The sequence below is a fragment of the Zingiber officinale genome, chromosome 8A (assembly GCF_018446385.1).
Source record: "Zingiber officinale cultivar Zhangliang chromosome 8A, Zo_v1.1, whole genome shotgun sequence".
Lineage (NCBI taxonomy): Eukaryota > Viridiplantae > Streptophyta > Magnoliopsida > Zingiberales > Zingiberaceae > Zingiber > Zingiber officinale.
Window position 1 is genome coordinate 62,056,978 of NC_056000.1, and position 24,472 is coordinate 62,081,449.

The 24,472-nt window shown below is 41.0% G+C and overlaps 1 protein-coding gene across 1 annotated transcript; it reads left to right on the forward strand.

The window, feature by feature from the left end:
* Nucleotides 1-9,975: 9,975 nt before the first annotated feature.
* Nucleotides 9,976-20,929, forward strand: LOC122010904. Its single transcript, XM_042567371.1, has 5 exons — nt 9,976-10,777; nt 18,389-19,121; nt 19,190-19,246; nt 19,318-20,143; nt 20,744-20,929. The coding sequence occupies exons 1-4, from the start codon at nt 9,976-9,978 to the stop codon at nt 19,475-19,477; spliced, it is 1,752 nt and encodes a 583-aa protein (XP_042423305.1). The 3' UTR covers nt 19,478-20,143; nt 20,744-20,929.
* Nucleotides 20,930-24,472: the final 3,543 nt, after the last annotated feature.

Genomic DNA, 24,472 nt, shown 5'->3' on the forward strand with positions numbered 1-24,472 from the left:
CTACTTTCAGGATTTCAAAAACGCTTTCCTGCGTCCTTTCTCTAGCAGCGGGAAATATCAGAAGACTAACCATTGTCTATTCGTTCTCAAGCTGGGGTCTGTAGAGCCCCTGAGGGCCTACATAAAATGCTTCAATCATGTAGCCCAGGATTTCCCATCCTCTACCTCAAAGATCTTGATGAGCGCCTTCTCCCATCGTCTGGTAGAAGGGGAGTTCTTTTGAACTCTTATTCGAGAGCCCGTGAAGAATTTTGATGAGATGTTGGGTAAGGCGCCAAGCTGTATTAATGTAGAAAAAGCCCAGACGACCCGAAGGAAAGCAAACAAGGCGCTTGCCCATGCCAACAAGTCGGAGAGAAGGCCACCCTACCTCCAGCTCGACCCTTTACCCACTTCAAGGAGGCTTGACCAGGATTTCCACCCGGTCATGAATCCAAGGGGTGCAACGAGTCGAAGTTGTTCAAGCCCCAGACCCAGTTAGTGGGGGTCCCGTTATTGCACCTACCATAGGCCCCACACCCATTCCATAGGAGATTGCGTCCAGTTCACATGAGATTCTTAGCGGGCAGCCAAACTTGGCCTGCCTCTACTGGAGATTGCACCCAAGCTTCAGAGGCTGCTGGCCAACTCGCCTACTACCGTAGGGCAATCAAGTAAATCTCTTCCTGAAAGTAGAGGTCAAGGACCTTAGCAGCCAAGTCGGGGCAAGGAGCTGGTGGAATCCCTTGAGGAAGAGAATAGGGGAAATATTGCCATCTACGAGATTGACATAATCTCCGAGGGACCCACAGATGGAGACTTCGCTTGAGCTCGGAAATCTCATGAATGCCGCTTAGAGATACACGCGGTAGGATACAACCAGGAACAAGTTATAGGGCTCGTAATCAGCTTCGGGCTACAAGATCTGGAGGGCATGGAACTCCCTCATGATGATACCCTTATAATCAAAGCCATCACCGCCAATAGCCGTGTGGCCAGGGTTTTCGTTGACACCGGAAGGTCTGTCAACGTGCTGCTCAAAAATGCATTCGAGGGCATGCAGATCGACGCCAGTGAGCTCCAACCCATAGCCACCTCCTTGTACGGGTTCATAGGTAATGAAGTACGACCAATGGATCAAATTAAGCTAGCCATACCTTTGGGTAGCGAACCATTGGTAAGGACATGGAGGAGCACCTTCATCGTAGTGGATTCTCCATCCTCCTACAACGTCATCTTAGGGAGACCCGGCCTACACGAATTCCGAGTAGCGATCTTCACATTTCATCAGAAGATAAAATTCCCTGTGGGAGACTAGGTCAGGGAGGTCAAAGGCGAGCAGCTGGTCTCCCGCAGGTGTTATATCGACATGGTGAAGGTCAAGGCCCGCAAAGTGCAAAGAACCCAGGATGAAGGAATCCACGTCATCCAAGAGGAGCCTTTGCCTATAGCCGAAGAACTCATTCCCTAGGAGGAGGTCCGGCTTTATCTTGATCGTTCGGAGAGCATCACTTGCATATCAAGCGACCTGCCGATCGAAATTAAGATGAAGCTGGTCAAATTTCTAGTGAGCAATAGGGTCGTCTTCGCTTTGTCCCCCAAGGAACTGTCGGGAGTCAAGCCTGAGGTAGCTGAGTACAAGTTGCATCTCCTCCCTAATTCTTAGCCGGTCAAGCAGAAGAAGAGAAACTTCTCAACAGAGCAAAATAAAATCATCCAAGCTGAAGTCGATAAGCTCTTAAAAGTAAGACACATTAGAGAAGTACAATTCCCACCCTGGCTCTCTAACATGGTCCTAGTGTCTAAACCCAACAATAAGTGGAGGGTATGTATCGGCTTTCGGGACCTCAATCGGGCTAGCCCTAAAGATTTCTACCCTTTATCGCGGATCAATTAGATGGTGGATTCAACCTCGAGCTGCGAAAGGATTTGTATGCTCGATGTCTACCAAGGATACCACTAGATTTCTCTAGCTCGGAAAAACTAGGAGAAAGTTAGCTTCATCATAGCCGACGGTAGTTTCTGTTATACTATCATGTCATTCAGGCTACGAAATACAGGTGCTACTTATTAGAGGATGATGGATAAGATCTTCCGAGAGCAGATTGGGTGAAACATGGAAATTGATGTAGACGACATATTGATCAAGTCCACTATGGCAATAAACTTGATTGCCGATGTGGAGGAGACCTACGATACACTGAGGTAGTACATGCTAAAGTTAAATCCCTTGAAGTGCTTGTTTGGAGCTTGAGGAGGAAAATTCCTGGGATACCTTGTTACCGAATAGGGGATTAAAGCCAACCTGGAGAAGGTTTAGACACTTCGAAACATGCATGCACCTCAGAAACTGAAAGAAGCCTAGAAGCCGATGCGCAGAATCATGGCACTCTCCAGGTTCATATCCCGATTTGTAGATCGGGCGTTTCCCTTCTTTAAGGTGCTCCGAAGAGCTGTCATGTTTCAATGGGATGAAGAATACAACAAAGCTTTCGAGGAACTGAAGCAAAACCTGGAGACCCTGCCTTCATTGTTTAAAACCTATTACCGGGGAGGCACTCTGGGTGTATCTGTCAACTACCCTGAGGCCATGGGGGTAGTTTTGGTAAAAGAACAAGATGATGCACAACGACAAGTGCATTTCTTCAGTCATCTATTAAAAGGGGCCGAATCTCGATATAGAGCCTTGGAAAAGTTGGTTTACGGGTTGGTTTTCATGGCTCACCGCCTAAGACTTTATTTTCTAGCACACCCAATTACTGTACTGACCAATAGTACCATGGGGAAGTCCCTTACCAACATGGAGATAGTTGACCATCTCATCAAATGGGCAATCGAGTTGGTAGAGTATGATATACAGTATCAGCCCCGAACAACAATCAAGGCACAAGCCCTGACCAACTTTCTGACGGAGATCCATTAGCATAATTTTGAGGAAACATGGAAGATATATGTAGATGAGTCGTCCACTCAACAGGGAAGTGGAGTGGGGATACTTCTTTTATCCCCTCAAGAAGATATCATGCAACTAGCTGTCAAGTTAAACTTTAGAGCTACTAAGAATAAGGCAGAATATGAGACACTTTTAGCTGGATTGCAGGCAGCTCAGCATGTAGGAGTCACTTGGGTAATCATTTACTTAGATTCTTAGTTGGTGGCTTAGCAGGTGGCTGGCAACATTGAAGTCACTACTGAGAAGCTACAACATTATCGAGAAGCGTATGAGAAAATGAAGGAAGACTTCAAGTAAGTCACAGTAACCAAAATTCCTAGGGCAGACAATCGGAGAGCAGATGAATTAGGTAAGATGGGCAGTTCTTTGACCACTTAGGTCCTGGATAAATCAATAGCCTAAAGTTTTCGGATAGGTCAGATCGACCTACAGAATAACTTGGAAGAATCAATCGACTGGAGAGTCCCAATGATCATTTATCTTCAACAAGGTATCTTACCCTCACATGCTGAAGCAGCCAGATCGATTAGAAAGAGAGCTCATGCGTATATACTGATCGGGGATCAATTATACAAGTGGGAATTCTCTCGACCACTACTCAAATGCTTAGGCCCGGAGGAGGCGGAGTATGCCCTGCAAGAAATTCACCAGGGATGTTGCGGTAGTCACGTACGAGGAAGGACGCTAGCCCGCAAACTATTACTGAGCGGGTAGTTTTGGCCCACCTTGCAGAGAGATGCTTAATATATGGTGGTCACTTGCCTCGCTTGCCAAAAGCATCAGAACTTGACCCATTAATAACTAGCATTTTTGTGTATTATTTTGGCTCTTATTCTTAGAATTTTTACCTTATCGCATGCTTAATTTAGTGTTTATATTATGTGTTATTAGTAGGAATTTATTTTGGACTTAATTATAAATTTCCTACAAATTATGGTATTTAATCTCATGTTTTTATTATGAATTTGTAGGAAATCAAAAGAGCCATGAATTAGGGTTTGATCGGATAGAATCTGGCTTGATTCGGAGGTTAAACGGAGGAGATCAAGCTGAATTAATATGAACTGTTGATCCAGATCTAGAGATCTTGTTCCTTCATTCCGATCTAAGCCATCCAACCCGCCATTCAGATTTGAAGCTATGTTAACCATTAGATCAAAGGAGCAAATCAACCTCAATTTAATCTCAAAAATAACAGCTCAGATGCAAATTACCTTCATCACTTTAATCAAATAGTCAGGATCAATCTTTATCAAATCGAACGACCCAAATTAGAGGGGAAACCCTTTCTCTACTCTTCTGAGGAATGAATAGATGCGAGGCTCTTCTCTCACATTTTGGGGGCTAGGGCACGTGACAAGCTTCACCGACGCCACCTTCCCCCTTCATTCTTTTTCCCACCGGCTGACTCTTCCCTTACATTCATTGTCGTCGGTCGGCCATCCTTTCTACTCTTCTTCTTCTTCTTCTTGATTCCAATCGGGCTCCTCTGCTTCTTGATTCAAGCAGTGACGGCAAGCAATTTCAGGTGGCGACAAGCTTCGGTAATGAGCATGCACCTCACTAGAGTGGTTCTCCGGTGTGATCTCCACTGATTGGCTTCCTTTTGGCAGCTCCATTGTCTGGGGTTCGGGTGGTAGAGTAAGGAGGAGGCGGCGGCGGTTCATCCAATTTCACAGCACCTCCATTACTTCCGTTCAGCTTCCATCCGAGGGGGTTCTTCGGTGGAAGATTCGTTTATCATCACCGTTGTTGAAGCAAGCATATCTGGTATCTTGGTTGCTGCTCATCGGTTCCGGGGGTTACGGAGCTGGGTGTTTCATGTGACTGCAGGGAGGGTTAGAAGAGGAGAAGTTTGTACCCATTCCACTTCATTCCGGACAGCAGTTCTTCATCCATTCATTCCATTTGTGGGTTGTTTCTTTCCTTTAAAGCTTTAATGTGTTGGTTGATTTGTTGAGTTAATCATTTGGTTCTATGATTGTTGGTTGTTGAGTTTGTGAAATGCTTGTATCGAATTGAACTCCCTTGTTAAGGTTTTATACATTAGTTTCAATTTGATTAATGCTCACAACTTGTTCGGTGAAATGCCTCAACCAATTGTGCTATTCTAATTGATGTTATTTCTTTAGTGTAATTCCATGCAATACTTGTTAATTTAGTGATTTATGTTTTCATGATGTTTGTTCATCATTTTAATGCAATTATGTTAGATTATATTTCTTTAATGTTTTAGGTTTCATTACATGCTTAGTTTCATTAATGATTTACTTCATGTTGTCTTTTATTTTTTACAATTGTAGTTAGAATAGACTTAACTATTATTACTTGTATTATCTTTCATTTACTATATTAGGTTCCATTTAATGTTTTATCATTTCATTCCTTAGTTTAATTATATTGATAGTTAAACTATAACGTAGAGTGACAATGTGTTGTGGATTAATTGTTGACACTTAGTTAGATTTCATTCCAGCACTAGATTAGTTTTCTACTTGCTTTGCTTTTCATTTGTTAGATTTAGAATCAAAATTTAAAACTTTCATTTCCATATTAAAAATCCAAAAAATAGGAATAACATATAATCCTAGATTACCATCCTATCGTTGCTTTCGTTGGGAGAAGACCTGAGTTATTTCTATACTGGATTAGTGTAGTTAGAGGGCGTTCATAACTTAAAATCTTTTTGATATCGTTTTCATGATGAAATCGCCCATTGGCCGACCGAGATTTTAAAGAACTCAATAGTCTCTTGTCCCTTTGACCAATGAGGTATGAACATCGTGAAAGCTTTCTCTATGACTCCCAGGAAAAGACGATTTCTACTCGTCGCGGTGGATTACTTCTCCTAGTGGGTGGAGGCAGAGGCCCTGACCAGGATAATGGAAGGAGTCGTTATACAGTTCCTATGGAAGAATATCTTATGCCAATTCGGAATTCCGCATAAATTAGTCTTAGACAATGGGAGGTAGTTTCAAGGACGCAAGCTCCAGGAATGGTGTCAGTGGTTTGGTATCACCTAGGCCTTCACTTCCGTGGTGTATCCTCAAAGTAATGGACAGACCAAGGTCACTAACAGATAGATAGTCCGGGGGTTGAAGGTCAAGTTGGACCACATGGGCAGTAATTGGGTGGAAGAGTTTCCCAACATGCTTTGGACATACCGAACGACTCCACGAGAAAGTACAGGGCTCACTCCCTTTCATCTCGTCTACGACAACGAAGCAGTCGTACCTATTGAGGTTGGGGTTCCATCCATCCGACAGTTACTGTATGACCCTGAGAATACTGACCGATGGCTTTCAGAGCTGGATCTTATTAGTGAAACCAGTGAGAGGACGACCGCCCGATTAACCGCGTACCTACAATGGATGAGTCAAAACTATGATACGAAGATGATCCCCCGTTTCTTTGGAGAAAAAGATTTGGTATGGAAAAGGATTAGACCGGTAGGAGAGTAGTTATGGCAATGGGGCAGGGCGGGTTTGCCATCCTCATCCCCGCCCCGTTCTCATTTTTTCGAGTTCGAGGATTCCTTGAACCCAAACCCATGGGGATAAAATCCCCATCCCCGCCACATTCTTAAATTTAATTATTATTATTATTATTATTATTATTATTATTATTTTATCATTATTAATGATAATATTAATATTAATATCATTATTATTATTATTATTAATATTTTCAAAATTTTAATATTAATATTAACACTATTATCAATACTTTTTAAAAATTATTATTATTATTTATTAATATTAATAATAATAATATTCGGGGCGGGTTCAGGGATGGGGATAGTATTCCCATACCCGCCCCAAACCCACCCCATCCTCGAAAAAATCGAGGATCCTCATCCTCATTTCGAATTTTCCCCACGGGCCCCGAACTCGTGGGGAAAACTGTCATCCCTAGTAACTAATTTAACACCTTAGTGGGACGACCCTTATAAGGTCATTAAAAAACTAACGTCTGGTGTCTATTATCTACAGGATGCTCAGGGTAGAAAGTTAGACCACCCATGGAGTGCTAATTACCTTCGGCCTTATTGTGTCTGAAAATATTACTCTTTCTACTAACAACTGTTTGAGAGACAGATCAACAGTCGGGGAATGAGTACTACAGGCATATGCACAAAGTATCTAGTTGGGTAAACTCGGGCAGGATGCTAAAGTCTTTTATGCCCTTTCTCCTTGTGCAAGCCCCAAGTAGAGCTCTTCCAGACCTCGCCTAATAGCCCAAACTCAATCGGGCGAAGATCTAAAAATCTCATTTACGATTAGCTCTTGTAGCTCTCAGCATAAAGAGTTCCTCTTGCATGAGAATGCAATAACCCGAAGGTACTCCTACTACGAGATCTACCTTGAGAGAAGTCGTGAAGTAGGAATGAAGAACAAGGATGAAAGAACTAGAATAAGCCTTTATAGAGAAAGGAACTAAAAGAAAAACGAAACAACAAATGTGTTAAATAAGAAGTCACTTGAACTCTGAAAAAACATCGTCAGGAATTTCTTTGATGATCTGATGATGGTCTAGGAAATCCGCTGGAAGGTCAGAAGATAGGTACTCTCCTTCTCTGAGCTACTGGAATGCTCCTATCGTTCCATACGTGAGCGACCTGACAAAGTGATCTCTTACTTGGGAGTCAAACTCTGAAGAACGCAGGTATTCTTCTCGACTTGTCTGAAGACGATCTCTCCCCCTGCCTTATAAGCTTCTAAGGCGATTATAGATTTTGACAAGGTAGCTCATGCTTGAGATAGCTCCATATGTAAGGACCCCAGTTCTGTAGTCTGGGATTCCAAATCTTTTCGATAGTCCATCAGAAGTAAGTCTTTGGCATTGAGCTCATTAGTCCAATGGTCGATCTCTTGTTTATGCATGAGCTTAAGGTTGTCTAGAGCCTCTGTCTGTCGGGGCCCGTTCCGACAATGCCTTCTCTTTGAGGGCTAGCTCCTCATGGTACCCGACATCGACTGTCTGGTGGAGGGCTTCAAGCATTTTCTTACCATCTTGTAGAAGACTGGACTCCAGTAAGGCTTCACTGAGAGTTTGTTTGTGGGCTGCTTTTAACTTCTTCAAAGACTCCACTTTCACTTTAAGTTGGCACACTTCTTGAGTGGAGTCAGAAGGATGGGATTCCAGGTCTTCAATGCGATCTTTCAGGATTTTGTTTTGCCAGTATATGTTCATAGACACCTAGCACAAGCTCAACCCCTCAGCAAAAAGCTGGCCATAAAGAGGGTTTGTCGAAATTGAAAGGGAAGAGAAGTAAAGAAAGGTGAAGGCTTACCACAATAGAGTTTTTAGAGAATAGGTCTACTTGGTCGGGAAGTGAAATGACATCTAGTTGCTCCATAAATTCCTTCCAAGCATTTGCCAGTTTTCCCCACATCAAAATGGTGTCGGCATAAGGAAGTGGGTCTTCATGCAGACCCTGCTGGGAAGGCATAGTAGCATGAAAGCGAAATAGTCGCGACCTAAAAGAGCTAGGAACAATCCCTCTGGTAATAAGACGGGGTGGAAGCGGAAGGTTAAGGAGAGGAAAGTCTGATAAGGGCATCTGGTAAAGATCGCCTCTCTGGAGTGTTCTTCTCTTAATCGACCGAGGCTTTCCCTTGGTCAGGCACTGTTTTGTCTTTCGGAAGAACAGTAGGGCCGCCTAAAGGTCTAGACTCTGAAGCGAGGGTGGAAGCAGGCTAAGGTAGCTGGGAAGCAAGGGAGGCTTCCTCAGGCCTGTGCCTCAGTCGACGCATGAGCGGCTGCTTATCTGAATCTGACTCCTCGTCCAGGGTCCATGGGCGACGTGCGTAGAAGCAAGTGGAGTTTGCCGAGTAGGAACAGGAGTACAACAGATGGGTTGTGTCTCCTGAGGGGCGGACGGACGAGAGGTAGAAGTACTCGTGACCATCCGGGAAGCATTCGAAACGGAGTGTCGGATGCTTCGATCGACCAAAATTATTCACCCTCGGCGATTTATTTCCAAAACACTCAATGGAAGAGGCCTTATCGGAGATGCTTGGGCAATAATATCCGCTACAGAGAAGTAAGGATCAAAATAAGAAGTCATAGGAGGACTAAAACCATGGTAGTTCTTACCCAAAGAGTGCGGCAGCTTTGATGGCATGATGCTTAGCCCAAATAGATATAGGACGTCCTCCGTCAATAGCATGCACAAATCAAAGTGTCATCCCACTAGTTATGCTGATGTCTCCATTAATGTGGGGTCTGAGTGATAGTCTCCTAGAAAACGCATAGAAGGGAGAGCGGTCTGGTGCCTCGTCGGCCATGCTACGACAGAGGGAAAGCAGAGGAAGAAATACCTCTGTTTATCTGAGTGTGTTTAGAGATCAGGTACTACTAGTCCTCATACTAAGATCATGAAGTTCCACGTGGGGGTTTACATCGGGTGCGTCAAATTCACCTCTTTATCACGCCAACGTCATCTTCACCGACCTCCATCTAACTCAGATTCTAGATAGGATTAGATATTAATTTAGAATAGCAAATAAAATTTATCCATATTTGAAAGACTAAAAAGATGTAACAGGGGCTCAAATCAAAATAATTCTTTAATAAAAAAACGTAATTTCTTATTTATTTCTCAATTACAAATTTACATTTAATTATTATTTTTAAATTACATTTTAAAATTTAGATATTTACTTTTAAGCTCCATGCTTATTTCAAAGCTTTTTAATACACGTTTTTTTATCGTATTATAAAAGTTTTTTGTAAAATAGTTTATTCACCTCTCAATTGCAGCTAGATTTGGCGCCAGATTAATACTTAAAGTCCTGATTAAGCTAGTTTAGCATCATTAATTCCATATATATATCCTAATAATTCGCTTCGCAGTAACTAATTCTGTTTAGTGCGTTTATTATCTGGCGATTTTCTCTCTTTGATTGCCTGCTCTATTTAAACTCCCCCTCCCTTTCCATTTTAATTTCCACTCCAACTAGATCGAAACCTAATTAACATCTCCTCGATCTCCAGCTTCCACTACTTTCGTATTTCTAATATCATCAAACAGACTCATCATGGCTGTCGCAGTCGTCAACAATAACGATATGCTAATTTCCTCTTCCGCCGCCAGCGCCAGCGCCAGCAGAGTCGAGGTTCGCTCCGTGTGGGCTCATAACCTCGACGAGGAGTTCGCCCTTATCCGCTCCGCCGTCCCGTTCCACCCCTTCGTCGCATTGGACACCGAGTATCCTGGCGTCGTCGTCGCTTCCAAAAATCCCTACTGCACCCTCACCCTCCCCCAGCGCTACGAATTGATCCGCGCCAACGTCGAGGCCCTCCGCATCGTCCAGGTCGGTCTCACCCTCTCCGACGCCGCCGGCAACCTCCCATGTGTCATCTACAGCGACGGCACTTGTGTGAGTTACGTGTGGGAATTTAATTTCCGCGACTTCGACATCAGCCGCGACCGTTACGCCCCTTCCTCCGTCGAGCTGCTCAAGGCTAATGGCATCGACTTCCAAAAGAATCAAATATGGGGCATCGACTCTTGCAGATTCGCCCAGAACTTGGCCACCTCCGGCTTGCTTTCCTTTGGCCATTTTTCTCCCGTCTCCTGGGTTACCTTCCAAGGCGCCTATGACTTCGCCTTCCTAGTCAAGATGCTGACATGCGACTGCAAATTACCAAAGACCGTTCGTGAGTTCTTGCACCTCGTTCACTTCTTTTTCGGCAAAAGGGTGTTCGATGTGAAGCACCTTTACGGAGGATTGGAGCGGGTGGCCTCTACCGTCGGAGTTGAGCGAGCAGTGGGCTCTCGACATCAGTCCGGCTCCGATAGCTTATTAACATGGCAGGTGTTCTACCAAATCGCCTCTCGTGTGAATCCACAACTCATCCATCGTCCAGAACACATGGGAACACTCTTTGACCTCCAACTGCAATAGTAATTAATCCAGCTAGCGGTGGCTTTTGGGTTCTGCATTAGAGTTCATGGTTTCTCTTGGTTGATAGTGATTCAGGATTAACTTAATTTGTCCACAAGATTAATTGTCCATTGCTTCATCGTATCTTTTTGTATTTAAGTACAGATTACATGTTGCTGCATAAATTGTCAATATTAATTCTTTGGATCATGAGTTGTACTTGTTGTTTTGCTTTGCCTTAAATATAATCATCCCCTGAAGTAGTGTTCTGGATCATACTCTGTTCAAATTCTGAACGATACTCAAATGCATGCTACACTGCATGATTGATTAACTTTAAACAATATAGTTGGGGGCATAGTGGAAGATGTTTGTTTTATCTACAATGCAAAATGGCTCATTCTTTACCATTGAAATGAAAAAGGTACGTAATGAGACAAGGGCGCATCTGATATAGGCCCTCAAATCCTCAATTATCCTTTCTATTCCTATCCCTACTTATGAAAAATCTGAACAGACTTTCGGAAGATGACACCTATAACAATAAGTTGCTTGGACTGGGGAATGAGTAATTTTGTGCACAGAACTATTAGATATGCCAAGCCGGAGCAATTTCTTCACCTTATGAAGTGTTGGCGCCGGAGCAACGATGTCCAAATCCAACACAGGCACAAAGACGATAAATGAAGAGTTCCATTAACCATAGCATAATTACAAGATGGGAAGCGCGTTATCCATACCTTATATTTATTTACTCGGAGCTAGGAAATAGAACATAATGAAATAGTTTAAGTGAACATAATGAAATACCAATACGATAGAAAATAGAAGAGGCATAAAGATTAACGGTTGATTATGAAGTTACATACTTCTTACAAGCACTGTGTCGGAGCTCAAGACTATAAATAATCGTGCAACTCTTTTAGAGGGCGGAGCTGAAGCTCTAAACTATAAATAATTATGCAATTCTTTTAGAGGGAGGAGCCAAAGCTCTAAATACAAATAATCATGTGCAACTCTTTCAGAGGGAGGAGCCGAAGCTCTAAACTACAAATAATGAGGCAACTCTTTCAGATTGAGAAGTCGAAGCTCTAAATTACAAATAATCACACAACTCTTTTAGAGGGTAGTTGATGCTCTAAACTATAAATAATCACGTAACTCTTTCTCTAAATCACAAATAATCACACAGCTCTTTTAGAGGGAGGAGTTGAAACTCTAAACTATAAGTAGTTTCACAGCTCTTTTATAGAAAGAACTAAACCCAAGACTACAAATAATCATGCAATTCTTAGATAGCAGAGCCAAAGCTCTATAATAAAAGTTCTACATTTATTATTTTGACAATTTATCATCAATGAATGATAATGCACCTCTTTCAAAATGCAGAGTCGAAAACTCTAAACATAACGGTTGCATCTATTATTTTGTTAATTAATATCGGTGCTAGTTGTTGAATTTTGTATTAAATTCAAAGTATTTTTTGGTAGTGTTTTTAGTCCCACATTGCTAAGTGGAGAAGCTTGGAAGGACTTATATAGGAAGCCCTTCCATCCTTACTTAGCAATGATAAGGGGACCTACACGCATGCGCGGGCCAAGCCCAAATCGAGTGGATTTGGGGGGTTCGAGCCGGAAATCCACAAACCGGGCGTCACGTACGCGATTAATAATCGCGCGCAGGGGGGTGCAAATCCCCAGCCCGTGGGCCTTGCGCTCACGGGCGGCCCGGTCTGTTTTTGCTAGTTTGGTTCAGTCTGAACCAAACCAGAGTTTGGTTTTTGTTCTGCGTAAGGAATGGACGCAACACCGCGCGAGAGGAGACGCAGACGCGACACCGCGTGTGAGGAGACGCGGACGCGTTTCCTCGCTAGCGAAGCAGTGCTTCGTACCTCCTCAGAGTGAATAAAAGGGGACAAGCAGTGCCTCTATTCTTCACTCAATCTTTCTTCTTCTCCCTTCTCTGTGCGATACATTCTGCACCTCCTCTGTTTTTCTTTTCGAGTTTGAGTCTTTCTGCGCCTTTATTGTGTCTTGAGGCTTGGTCTTTCGGCGATCTGAGGGGGGGTCCGAGTGTCGCGTCCGTTTTGGAGTGCACCTACGGACAAGACGAGCGGTTGTCGGATCTTGGGGGAATTTTGCTGGGGAGCCTTTGCACCGTGAGGCGGCAATAGATTCTCTAAGGACAGTCGGCGTGCCGACGCTTCAACCGGATAACTATATTCTAAACCCGACTACTTTATTTATCTGTCTATTGCATGCTATTTTTGTGTCAATATAATACTACTGTTTTTATTGCTTTATTTACAACATTCTTAGAGAATCTATTGCTTGTATCAATAGACATGATGAATGATAGGGTAATATGATCTGATGAGGCTAGTGCTAGACCCGAGAAATTTTACGGGCAAAACTTCAGACGTTGGTAACAACGGATGAAATTTTGGCTTACTACCCTAGGGCTATTCTCCGTTATAGAAACAGACCCTCCTTCACCTACTGAAGAGGAACCTGCCCGTAGTGCTGCCTTAGAGAGGTTTAAGCAAAGGGATTATCTCTGCCATGGGAGAATCCTGTCTGCCCTCTCAGACGCACTATTTGATGTATATTGCTCAACCTCTTCAGCTAAAGAGCTGTGGAAATCTTTGGATAAAAAATATAACTCTGAAGATTCTGGCTTAGAAAAGTATACTATGGCAAAATTCCTGAACTTCAAAATGGTTGAAGGCAAATCTGTGGTTGAGCAAATACATGAATTCCAAGTTCAAATTCATGGTCTTGCTGAAGGAGATATGACATTACCTGAAAAATTTCAGGTCTTGTCTATCATCGAAAAATTGCCTCCGAGTTGGGAAGATTTTGGCATGACTCTTAAACATCGGAGAGGTAAAATCTCTCTAGAAGATTTGATGATTGCCTTAAATATCGAAGAAGAACATCGGAAGCAACATAAAAATGATGATACAAGAATGCCTATGGATTTTATTCCAAAGGAAAATGTAGTAGTCTCATCTGACAAGAAGAAATTCAAAAATCAGAAAATGAAGAACAAGATGAAGCCCAACCCAAAGGTTCAAAAGAAAACTGGAACTAAACCTAAGCCTTGCTGGGCATGTGGACAGGTTGGACATTATGCCAAATTCTGCCCTAAGCGAAAGGACAAGAACCAAAGCAATACGTCCAACACCAAGGCACAAGTAAATGTCGTGACTGCTAGTGACGACACCAGCGATAGGTTTGCTACCTTCAAACCCGAACTAAACTTGATCTATCAACCCAATGAATGGTTAGTTGATACAGGTGCTAATGTACACTGTTGTGCTGATCGATCTGCCTTCCTTACTTATCAGGTAATTGAAGGCACTTCCGTGACCATGGGGAACCATTCTGCAGCCAGGGTGTTTGGGATAGGACAAGTTGACCTGAGGTTCACCTCTGGAAAAGTCCTGTCACTGCATGAGGTGCATCATGTTCCAGCGGTCCGTCGGAATTTGATTAGCAGATCAAAGTTAGTTCGTGCTGGTTATGAGTTGAATTTCAAATGTAATAAAGTTGTAATATTACATTTAGGAACCTTTATTGGAAAAGGTTACCTTAATGAAGGTTTATTTAAACTCAATGTAGAAAATGCTACTTTAAATAAAACTTCTAATATTGGTTGTTCATATAACATTGAGTCTTATGATATGTGGCATGACAGATTAGGACATGTCAATTTTAATACCGTAAAAAGGATGATGAATCTTGACATGATCCCTAAGCATGCTATAAATGATAAGAAAAAATGTGAAATTTGTGTGCAATATAAACAACCCCGTAAACCCTTCAAATCAGTTGATAGAAATTCTGATATTTTAGAATTGATTCATACTGACTGTTGTGAGTTTAACAGTGTAATAACGAGAGATCATAAAAGGTATTTCATTACCTTCATTGATGACCACTCTCGTTATTGTTATGTTTATTTGCTAAAAACCAAGGATAAAGCTTTAGATAAATTTATGATTTTTAAATCTGAAGCTGAGAATCAAACCGATAAAACTATTAAGAGGTTAAGGTCTGATAGGGGTGGAGAATTTACCTCGAACCTGTTTCAAAAATTTTGTCAAGATACATGTATAATCCACGAGGTAACTGCTCCATATAGTCCTCAATCCAACGGTATAGCAGAACGAAAAAATCGAACCCTTGAAGATATGATTAATTCCATGTTAGGCAGTTCTGGGTTACCCAACTTTATGTGGGGGGAGGCTCTATACACTGCATGCCATGTGCTAAATAGAGTCCCAATGAAGTCAAGGAATAAAACCCCATATGAGCTTTGGAAAGGCCGAAGGACAAGTTTGAAATACCTTAAAGTGTGGGGGTGCCTTGCAAAGGTACTAGTACCTGAACACAGAAGGAAAAAACTTGGTCCAAAGACCGTAGATGGTATTTTCTTGGGATATGCTCAAAATAATATTGCATATAGGTTCCTGATTATTAAATCAAAAATTTCTGGAATAAATGCAAATACTATTGTAGAACTTCGCGATGCTACATTTTTTGAGGATATATTTCCTATGAAGACGAAAACACCTCAATCTAGTATTCCTACTAGAAATGAGCCTTCTTCTGTAGAGGTCCCATTATCCGTAGTGGGTACACCTTCCTCAAGTCACTCTAGACTAGATGAATCTAGTGAGTGTACAGAACCAAGAAGGAGCAAGAGGCAACGTGTGTCTACGGATTTAGGCCAGGACTTTATCACCTATAATATAGAAGGTGACCCTGTGACATATAGAGATGCTATGGCTTCTCCTGAAGCTAAGCACTGGAAAGAGGCCATTAAAAGTGAAATGGACTCTATTATCTCTAATGCCACTTGGGAGTTGGTAGATTTACCTCCTGGGTGTACCACTATAGGATGTAAATTCAAAGCCCGCCTAGTTGCTAAGGGGTTCAAACAAAACGAAGGGATTGACTATTTTGACACTTATTCTCCTGTTACCAGAATTACTACAATCCGAGTGTTAATCGCATTAGCATCCATATATCATCTTGAGGTCCATCAAATAGATGTCAAAACGGCATTCCTAAATGGAGATTTAGAAGAAGAGATATATATGGATCAGCCTGAGGGATATGTAGTCTCTGGAAATGAGAATAAAGTCTGTAGGTTAGTCAAATCTCTTTATGGTTTGAAGCAAGCCCCAAAGCAGTGGTACGAAAAATTTGATAGAGCTATGCTATCGTTTGGCTTTGAAGTAAATGACTCTGATAAATGTGTGTATGCTAAAATGAAAGGTGATAATTGTATTATCCTATGTTTATATGTAGATGATATTCTACTATTTGGAACTAACCTTTCTATTATTAATGAGACTAAGACCCTCTTAAGTGGTAAGTTTGATATGAAGGATATGGGTTGTGCTGATATGATTTTAGGGCTGAAGTTGACTCGTTCAACTGATGGAATAACAATTTCTCAGTCACTCTATGTTGAGAGAGTATTAGAGAAATATGGTTATAGCCAAGTTAAATCTGTTGTCACACCATATGACCCTTCAAAAACTCTCCACAAGAATAATAGTGGTGTGGCAGTGTCTCAATTAAGATACTCACAAATAATAGGTAGTCTAATGTATTTAGCTAATTGTTCTAGACCTGATATTTCTTTTGCTATAACGAAATTGAGCAGGTTTACCAGCTGTCCGGACAGAACGCATTGGGATGTATTAGACAGAGTACTCAAATACCTGAAAGGTACTATATCCTTGGGCTTGTGGTATGAGAGATTCCCTGCAGTCCTGGAGGGATATAGTGATGCTAGTTGGATAGCAGACACTGCTGAGTGTAAAGGCGTTACTGGTTATGTCTTTACACTTGGAGGCGATGCAGTTGCTTGGAGGTCTGTTAAACAGACGATTATATCTCGTTCTACATCTGAGGCAGAATTGTGTGCTTTAGATACCACAGTAACTGAAGCTGATTGGCTTAAGGGTCTTCTTTCAGAAATTCCCTTGATGGTAAAGCCAATACCTTCTATTTCAGTACACTGTGATAATCAAACAATATTAGCTCAGATTAGAAGCTCCAAGTATAACCAGAAACAGAAGAGACATGTACGAATAAGATTGAAGTCTATTCGTGAGCTAGTGTCTCTTGGAGTGGTATCATTGGACTTCGTAAGTTCAAAAGACAATATTGCTGATCCACTCACAAAAGGACTTGATTATGAGAAAATCAAGAGATCCAGTAAGGGAATGGGACTGAGGCCTATCCTGGTTTCATCTATAATGGCAACCCAACCTATCTGATTGGAGATCCCAAGAAGTAGGTTCAATGTGGTATAAACAAGTTATAAGGGTGAACTGTAAGCATCAAATTGATTGAGATGTAATCTCATAGTCTCTTCCCTGGATAGATGCTTGACTGCTAGTAAGGATGAGCTTGGAGGCTCTTAATGAGTTCAAGGTCTTATTGACAGGATGCTCGCAGTACATCCTTGGAGAACTCACCTATGTAAGTGTAACTGTGTGGCCGCAGTGTGGGGGGTCTAGGCAACTCTCCTTAGCACTTATGAAACAAGATTCGGTGGCATGGCCGTAATGCACCAACCCAGAAGGACTCAACCGTCGCCCGTGATGAGTTGTTACCAATTGACTTCTCATATAAAAAGGTTTAAGTTCAAGACCTAGTTCACTTCAAACCTATGTGAATAAGATTGGTGTACTCAGGTGAAAATTCAAACCGGAACGTATTTTCACTAAAAGCTCATTGCAACCTAGCCTCAGGACATATTTTATCTTTTAAACCGAAATGATTTGAATTTGTGGGGGATTGTTGAATTTTGTATTAAATTCAAAGCATTTTTTGGTAGTGTTTTTAGTCCCACCACTACAACAAAAGGGACTTTCCGCAGCGCATAATCAACGGCGTACAATTAAAGCGCGCCGTTAATAATCGTTTTTACGGCGTGCACAATTATGTGCGCTGCGAATAGTATAATATTTAGACAAACGACAGCGTGCAGAAAAAGTACGCTGTCAATAAACTTTTCTACGGCATGCATAGTATGCTGTTAAAATTTAATATTAATGGCATGTGGAGCGCGCTGTTAATAGTTCACTACAACAAATATGACTTTCCATAGCACGTTATTAACGACGCATGGTTAGGGCATGCCGTTAATGATCATTTTTACGGCGCGCTCAATTAAGTGCGCTGCGGATAATATTATTTTTTTTATAAACTGCAACGTGTAGAAAAATATATGTTGTTAATAAATTTTTTTATGGCGTGTAAAATACATTGTTAATATTTAATATTAACAACACATTTTTTAAAATATAAATATTAACAGTGTGTGCAAAATGCACTGTTAAAAATTAGAAAAAATGTAGTGCTTTTGTAACCCAATGTACCACACCAGAATTAATCCGTGAAACCCTTCCTATGCCGCCGCCCATCCCTTCGCGCCTTTGCCTCTGCCCAAAACCCTATGCACGCCACTGCCCTGCGCGACTTCGACTTCGACTTCGTCTTCCTCTCTGCCCTTCGCCTCCTTCGTCCCTAACGCTAAGGCGACCTTCACACTACCCTCGAAGATGAGAACGAGGAGGAGGTGCCAAAGAATGGGGAGGATTTCGATTTTGACGGAGCCGTCGTGGAGAAGGCAGCCGGCGCGATCGGGGTCAAATTAGGGTTCCATGGGAAGGGACAGGGAGAGGGATTGGGTGATCGAACTCATTGTTCTCTGGCTCCTTCCTCAACGCCAACGACCAGTCGGACACGGTCGCGAAGGTGGGCCGGATCTACTCCCGCGGCCTCCTGCCTCAGCTCATCTCCTTCACCCTTTATTACCCAATGCGACGATTCCTATAGGCTCAAAACATCATCAACCCCATGGCCGTCATCGACGTCGCCGTCCTCCTCTTCCATATCCTCATCTCCTAGCTTGCCATCTTTGTCCTTGACTTCGACCTCCTCGGGGCCTCCATCACTCTCAGCATCCCTTGGTGGGTGCTCGTCCTCTCCACTTGGCTCTACATCATCCTCATCCCTTCCTACAGGACCACCTGGACTGACCTCTCTATTAAGGTCTTCACCGACATCTGGCTCTTTTTCAAACTCACTGTTTCATCAACCATCATGCTCGTGTAAGTCAACCCTCCAACTTTCTCCCCCTCTCTTCCTCTTCCCCCTCGCTCAAACTCACATTCATCATAGCTTGGAGATTTGGCACATCCAAGGTTTCGTGCTGATCACAGGCTACCTCCTAAATCCAGAAATCTCACTCAATGTCATATCTATCTGGTAATCAATGACCACACAGCTTATCAATTCCTATCTAAATTTCTTACTGACAGTGTGATCGATTCCAGTGCAAATTATTGGAATTGGGACTTCATGATCATGCTCGGCTTGAGCAATGCCGCAAGGTTTGACGACTACTGCACTTGCATCAATCTCCATGAATCATTCACTAATAACCAGAGGTTGTTTGTTGAAGTGTGAGGATAGGGAATGAGTTGGGGGCTGCTCATCCTCGAGTCGCTAAGTTTGCAGTCCTTGTTATGGTGACGACCAACTTGATCCTTAGCTTGATCATCAGTGTGTTGGTCCTCATACTGCACACGCTCTTGCGCAAGCTCTACACCAGCAATCATTAATCTAACTCCTCTACTTTCCATCTCCATTTTCTTGAATGGAGGTTTGCCAATTCTGTCTAGTACAACATTGATCTAAAATTCTATAATTATTTTTTTTAATGGACGACTAGCTTCAAGTGTTCACGAGGATGGATGATGTAGGAGTTGCTATTGGAAGTGGGTGGCAAGGCATAGTGGCTTATGTAAATGTGGGTGCATATTACCTAATTGGACTTCCCATCGGCATTGTTTTTAGATTCAAGTAGTTTAGCTACTACTGTAAGTGAAAACTAAGATTTAAATTACTCTTTTGATCTGTTTTGATTTAGGAAAAATATTAAACAATTGTTTTTGATGCTGCTGTGGCTCAAGGAATATGGTGGGGATTGATCATTGGAGTCTTTGTTCAAACAATCTCTCTCATCGTCTTAATTGTCAGGACAAACTGAAAAAGAGAAGTTCTCAAACTGTTGCTCACTCATGAAACACTTTTTTTTCATAAAAAAATATCAAAATTTTCATTTCTGAAAATGGTGATAGAATTTTTTCCCTCTTTTAGCCCAATGAAATAGGACATATGAGAATGACCTCTGTTTGCAAGTGGACAAAGCGATCAAACACTTGAAGCATACTGTTGATGAAGATACTTTAGCGATAGTCGACGACATCAAGTGACTAGTCAGCAAAGTTAAGTTTTGTGAACATTTCGTGTAGTATGTGATTTACACTGAAAAAGAATTCTTTCATGTTGTTCAGTCACTTTGCTTATTCTTCAAATCCAGAAATATATTATACTTTTCTAGCAACTTCTGTAGTACAACTTAGGCATAGGAATAACTACTAGACTTACTAATGTAGCTGCATATGGTAGTTGCAGGTCTAACCTTCTGTTGTATGAATCTAGACTTGGGATGATTAGGTTTTGGTTCAAGTATTCTTGTTAGGTTTTGGTCCATAGTAAGCTACATTATCATTCTCTGCTTGAAATGGAATCACATAATTAGTTGTTACATTTCGATTTAGAACATTTTTCAAGATATACTTATTGTTCTTGTGAGATGTCATATAGATCTATTTGAAATGGAATCACATATTGTAATGTATGTTTTTTTAGTATAGTTAGCAACTTCTATGTTCTCTTTGTGCAACTACTTTTGAGATTCCAACTTACTTTAATTTGTTGTGTAAATACATATTGTAAATATTCACATTTGCAAGGCTTGATATATTATTAGTTTGGGTGAAAGACAAGGTGTTTCCCTCTAATTTTCAATCTAACTGTTTCAGATTCTTTACACACCTACAAGGTAGAAAATCTGCAAAAGCTTGGTGAAGATGAAGAATATGCTCGAATTATGGCAAGACTAGAAGAACTAGAAAAGATAGAGGAGCTTGAAAATAGAAATACTTCAAAAGATAACACTCAAAAGAATGAGCACAGTTCGTGATGGAGATGGGGGTAGCAAAGCTAGAGATAAAGATAAAGATAAAGATGAGGACATTAAGGTTGGTCATAGTCTCTCGACATCAAATCATAAATATGAAGCTGAGAGATGAAGGCTAAGATAGAAGTCTTGAAAACGGCACAAACACTTGTGGCAAGTGGAATACTTGGATGCATATTAGATTAAAGCAGTGTTTGAACATTGTTGACAGTGAAATCTTTGATTGTTAGAAATTCATGATTTTTGTACTTGACTTAGAGAAATTTGTGAGCTTTGTAAAATTATTATTAGATGAATAAAAGTTATGTATTCACATTTTTATTGTATTTTATAATTTTTTATTTCTATTTTAAGTGATCAATAAATTATGATAATTTTTAAATTTTAAATTTAAATTATATATTTTAAATAAATATTAGTGATAATTGTATGATATTTTAACTGCAGCGTGCATCGTGCGCTGCGAATGTTGTTAACAACAGCACACAGTTCGCACTGCAAATGTTGTTAACCGCAGCGCATGGTGTGCGCTGCGAATGCTTTTAACCGCAGCGCGCGATGCGCGCTGTTGTTGTTTTATGACTTTTAACAGCTTGCAGTTATGCAGCGTGCAATGTGCGCTGCAGATAGCATATTTGCACGCTGCGGAAAGTCATATTTGGTGTAGTGCACATTGCTAAGTGGAGAAGCTTGGAAGGGCTTATATAGGAAGCCCTTCCATCCTTGCTTAGCAATGATAAGGGGACCTACACGCATGGGCGGGCCAAGCCCAAATCGAGTGGATTTGGGGGGTTCGAGCCGGAAATCCATAAACTGGGCGTCACGTACGCGATTAATAATCGCGCGCAGGGGGGGTGCAAATCCCCAGCCCGTGGGCCTTGCGCTCACGGGCGGCCCGGTCTGTTTTTGCTAGTTTGGTTCAGTCTGAACCAAACCAGTTTGGTTTCCGGTTCGGTTGGTTCGAACCAAACCAGAGTTTGGTTTTTGTTCCGCGTAAGGAATGGACGCAACACCGCGCGAGAGGAGACGCAGACGCGACACCGCGCGTGAGGAGACGCGGACGCGTTTCCTCGCTAGCGAAGCAGTGCTTCGTACCTCCTCAGAGTGAATAAAAGGGGACAAGCAGTGCCTCTATTCTTCACTCAATCTTCCTTCTTCTCCCTTCTCTGTGCGATACATTCTGCACCTCCTCTGTTTTTCTTTTCGAGTTTGAGTCTTTCTGCGCCTTTGTTGTGTCCTGAGGCTTGGTCTTTCGGCGATCTGAGGTTGAGTCCGAGTGTCGCGTCCGTTTTGGAGTGCACCTACGGACAAGACGAGTGGTTGTCGGATCTTGGGGGAATTTTGCCGGGGAGCCTTTGCACCGTGAGGCGACAATAGACTCTCTAAGGACAGTCGGCGTGCCGTCGCTTCAACCGGATAACTATATTCTAAACCCGACTACTTTATTTATCTGTCTATTACATGTTATTTTTGTGTCAATATAATACTGCTGTTTTTATTGCTTTATTTACAACACTAGTGTACTCCTAGAGCACAAAGTTGAATTGTTGATATAATTAGTTTCTTTATTCATTAGTTATATAATTAATTAGATACTCTAATTTATTACGGATTTAACAAACAATATAGGAAATGAGTTGAGAATTTTACACATTATTATTATTATTATTATTATTATTATTATTATTAATAAGTGTTTAGACTACACCTGATTAATTTTAGAGATAGGTAGTTTTCTTCTAATTTATCTATCGAATACATAGAGAAGATAAAGTAAATATAAAAATTAAACTATTTTAATGAATCACTTCATCAAGGTCATTGGAAGTAATTCATAATAGATAGCAATATGATTAGAGGTACCAAAAGTGGGTTGTGAATGAGACGTTGTTCAAAGACACTTTACACCTCTATTTAAAGTTACAGTTTGTGAGACTTCAATCAACTCAAACTTTTATAATCCATCAATCTAAGTTTTTAAAATTTTATTTGCAATGACTATTTCTTATCCACTTGACTCAAAAGTGCATCCACTTGACTCAATCCATATCAATTGATTCAATTATAAAACTAGTTGACTCAACTAGATAATTTTGGTGCAATCATTTCTAAGTGGTTGAATTTAATCATATGGTTTTGAAATGTTTGATAAAGGATTTAAGTTAGACTAACATTGTGTTTCTTAATGCAGTGGGTCAAGTGCGCAACAAAGGTTAATGAGTTCCAAAGGAATTAAAAGGCTAATGTGTTTACTAGAAGTTCAACAAAGGATTATGTGTTTACTAGAAGTTGAACAAAGGCTAATAGAAAATGAAAGTTCAAAAGGTGTTAAAAGATGAAGGAAATCTAAGTTAAGGTTTAGATACTTGGTGAAAGTCAATAGATGTTGGCATACAAGAAGTCTTAGTAGGTTGGATTAAGGATGATCGGAGATTTGACACACAAGAAGTTTTGGAGGTAAGAATTTTTGCAAATGTGTTGTGAGACTCTATGAATGACCTATATTCTGGGTGTTGGATAGTTTTTTCACTTAGGTGAAGTCTTAATCAAGAAATATATATTTTATAGTTATAGTCAATGAGTCAATCGATTAAGAGTCATAAATAGTCAACTGATCTAATGTGTTGACTCTAGATCTTTTTGTGTTGTCCATTGAATGACAATTCAGTCAATAGATACAAAGTCAATTGACTAAGTAATCAACTAGAGTCATTTCTCTTGTGATTATAAAGGTTTTATTTTGAGATGAGTTGACTTATTTTTGAAAAAGTAATCCAATATTAGGATAGTTTATGGGGCAATCAATTAAGATTTTATTTAGATAAACATAATATTTTTATTCGGAGGGAGAGTTAAATTTTATTCAATTGAGTTAAAAATTGCAAATTCATATATTATCCCATTTAAATTGGAACCTATTCAAAATAGTCAATTGTGTAAATTGGAATCGATTAAGAACAATTAGAGTCAACTAATAAGGATATTGAATCCATTGAATTTCTAATTATATGATTGTTATCTTATTTAGACAAGTGTTGGATTTGACTAATGAGGACAACAATTGATTGAAAAATATTGAATAGCATTAAGTAAATAGCAGATGAAACCGTTGTCAGGTAGGTCTTTCATGATTGAAATACAATAATCGACAGATGTCGAAGGAGACAATTGATATTGATACGACCCATAAAGATAGGACCCGATAAGATCAGATAGTCAATAGTCAAAGGGATGTGACAGTCAAAATCAAGGAGACGTGGCAGTCAATAGTCAAGGGGACATAACAATCAAAAATTAAGGGGACATGACAGTCAACAATCAAGAGAAAGAGGGAGTTAAACCACCCCGCGTCACTAGTCGCATAATTCCTGGTTAGTCGCCGTCAGGCCAGACCCTCAGATCTGAGACATAAGACTAGGTTTGTGTTGGAGCAATCTTGCTCAAGACATTACTCATTGTTGATGTTTGATTAAAATAGTTTAAGCTAGGCATTAATTGTGATCTAACATAAGTATTGAGTGAGCAGATACAAAGAAAAGACCAAGTATGAAGTTTTGGCAAGGAAAGATCC

Excerpts from the sequence above, each read along its gene's own strand:
- LOC122010904 (XM_042567371.1), top strand. The coding sequence starts at position 9,976 with ATGGCTGTCGCAGTCGTCAACAATAACGATATGCTAATTTCCTCTTCC. Across the intron at positions 10,778-18,388 it reads GTTCTACCAAATCGCCTCTC|GCGACCTTCACACTACCCTC; the intron begins GTGTGAATCCAC and ends CCTAACGCTAAG. Across the intron at positions 19,122-19,189 it reads CTCAATGTCATATCTATCTG|TGCAAATTATTGGAATTGGG; the intron begins GTAATCAATGAC and ends GATCGATTCCAG.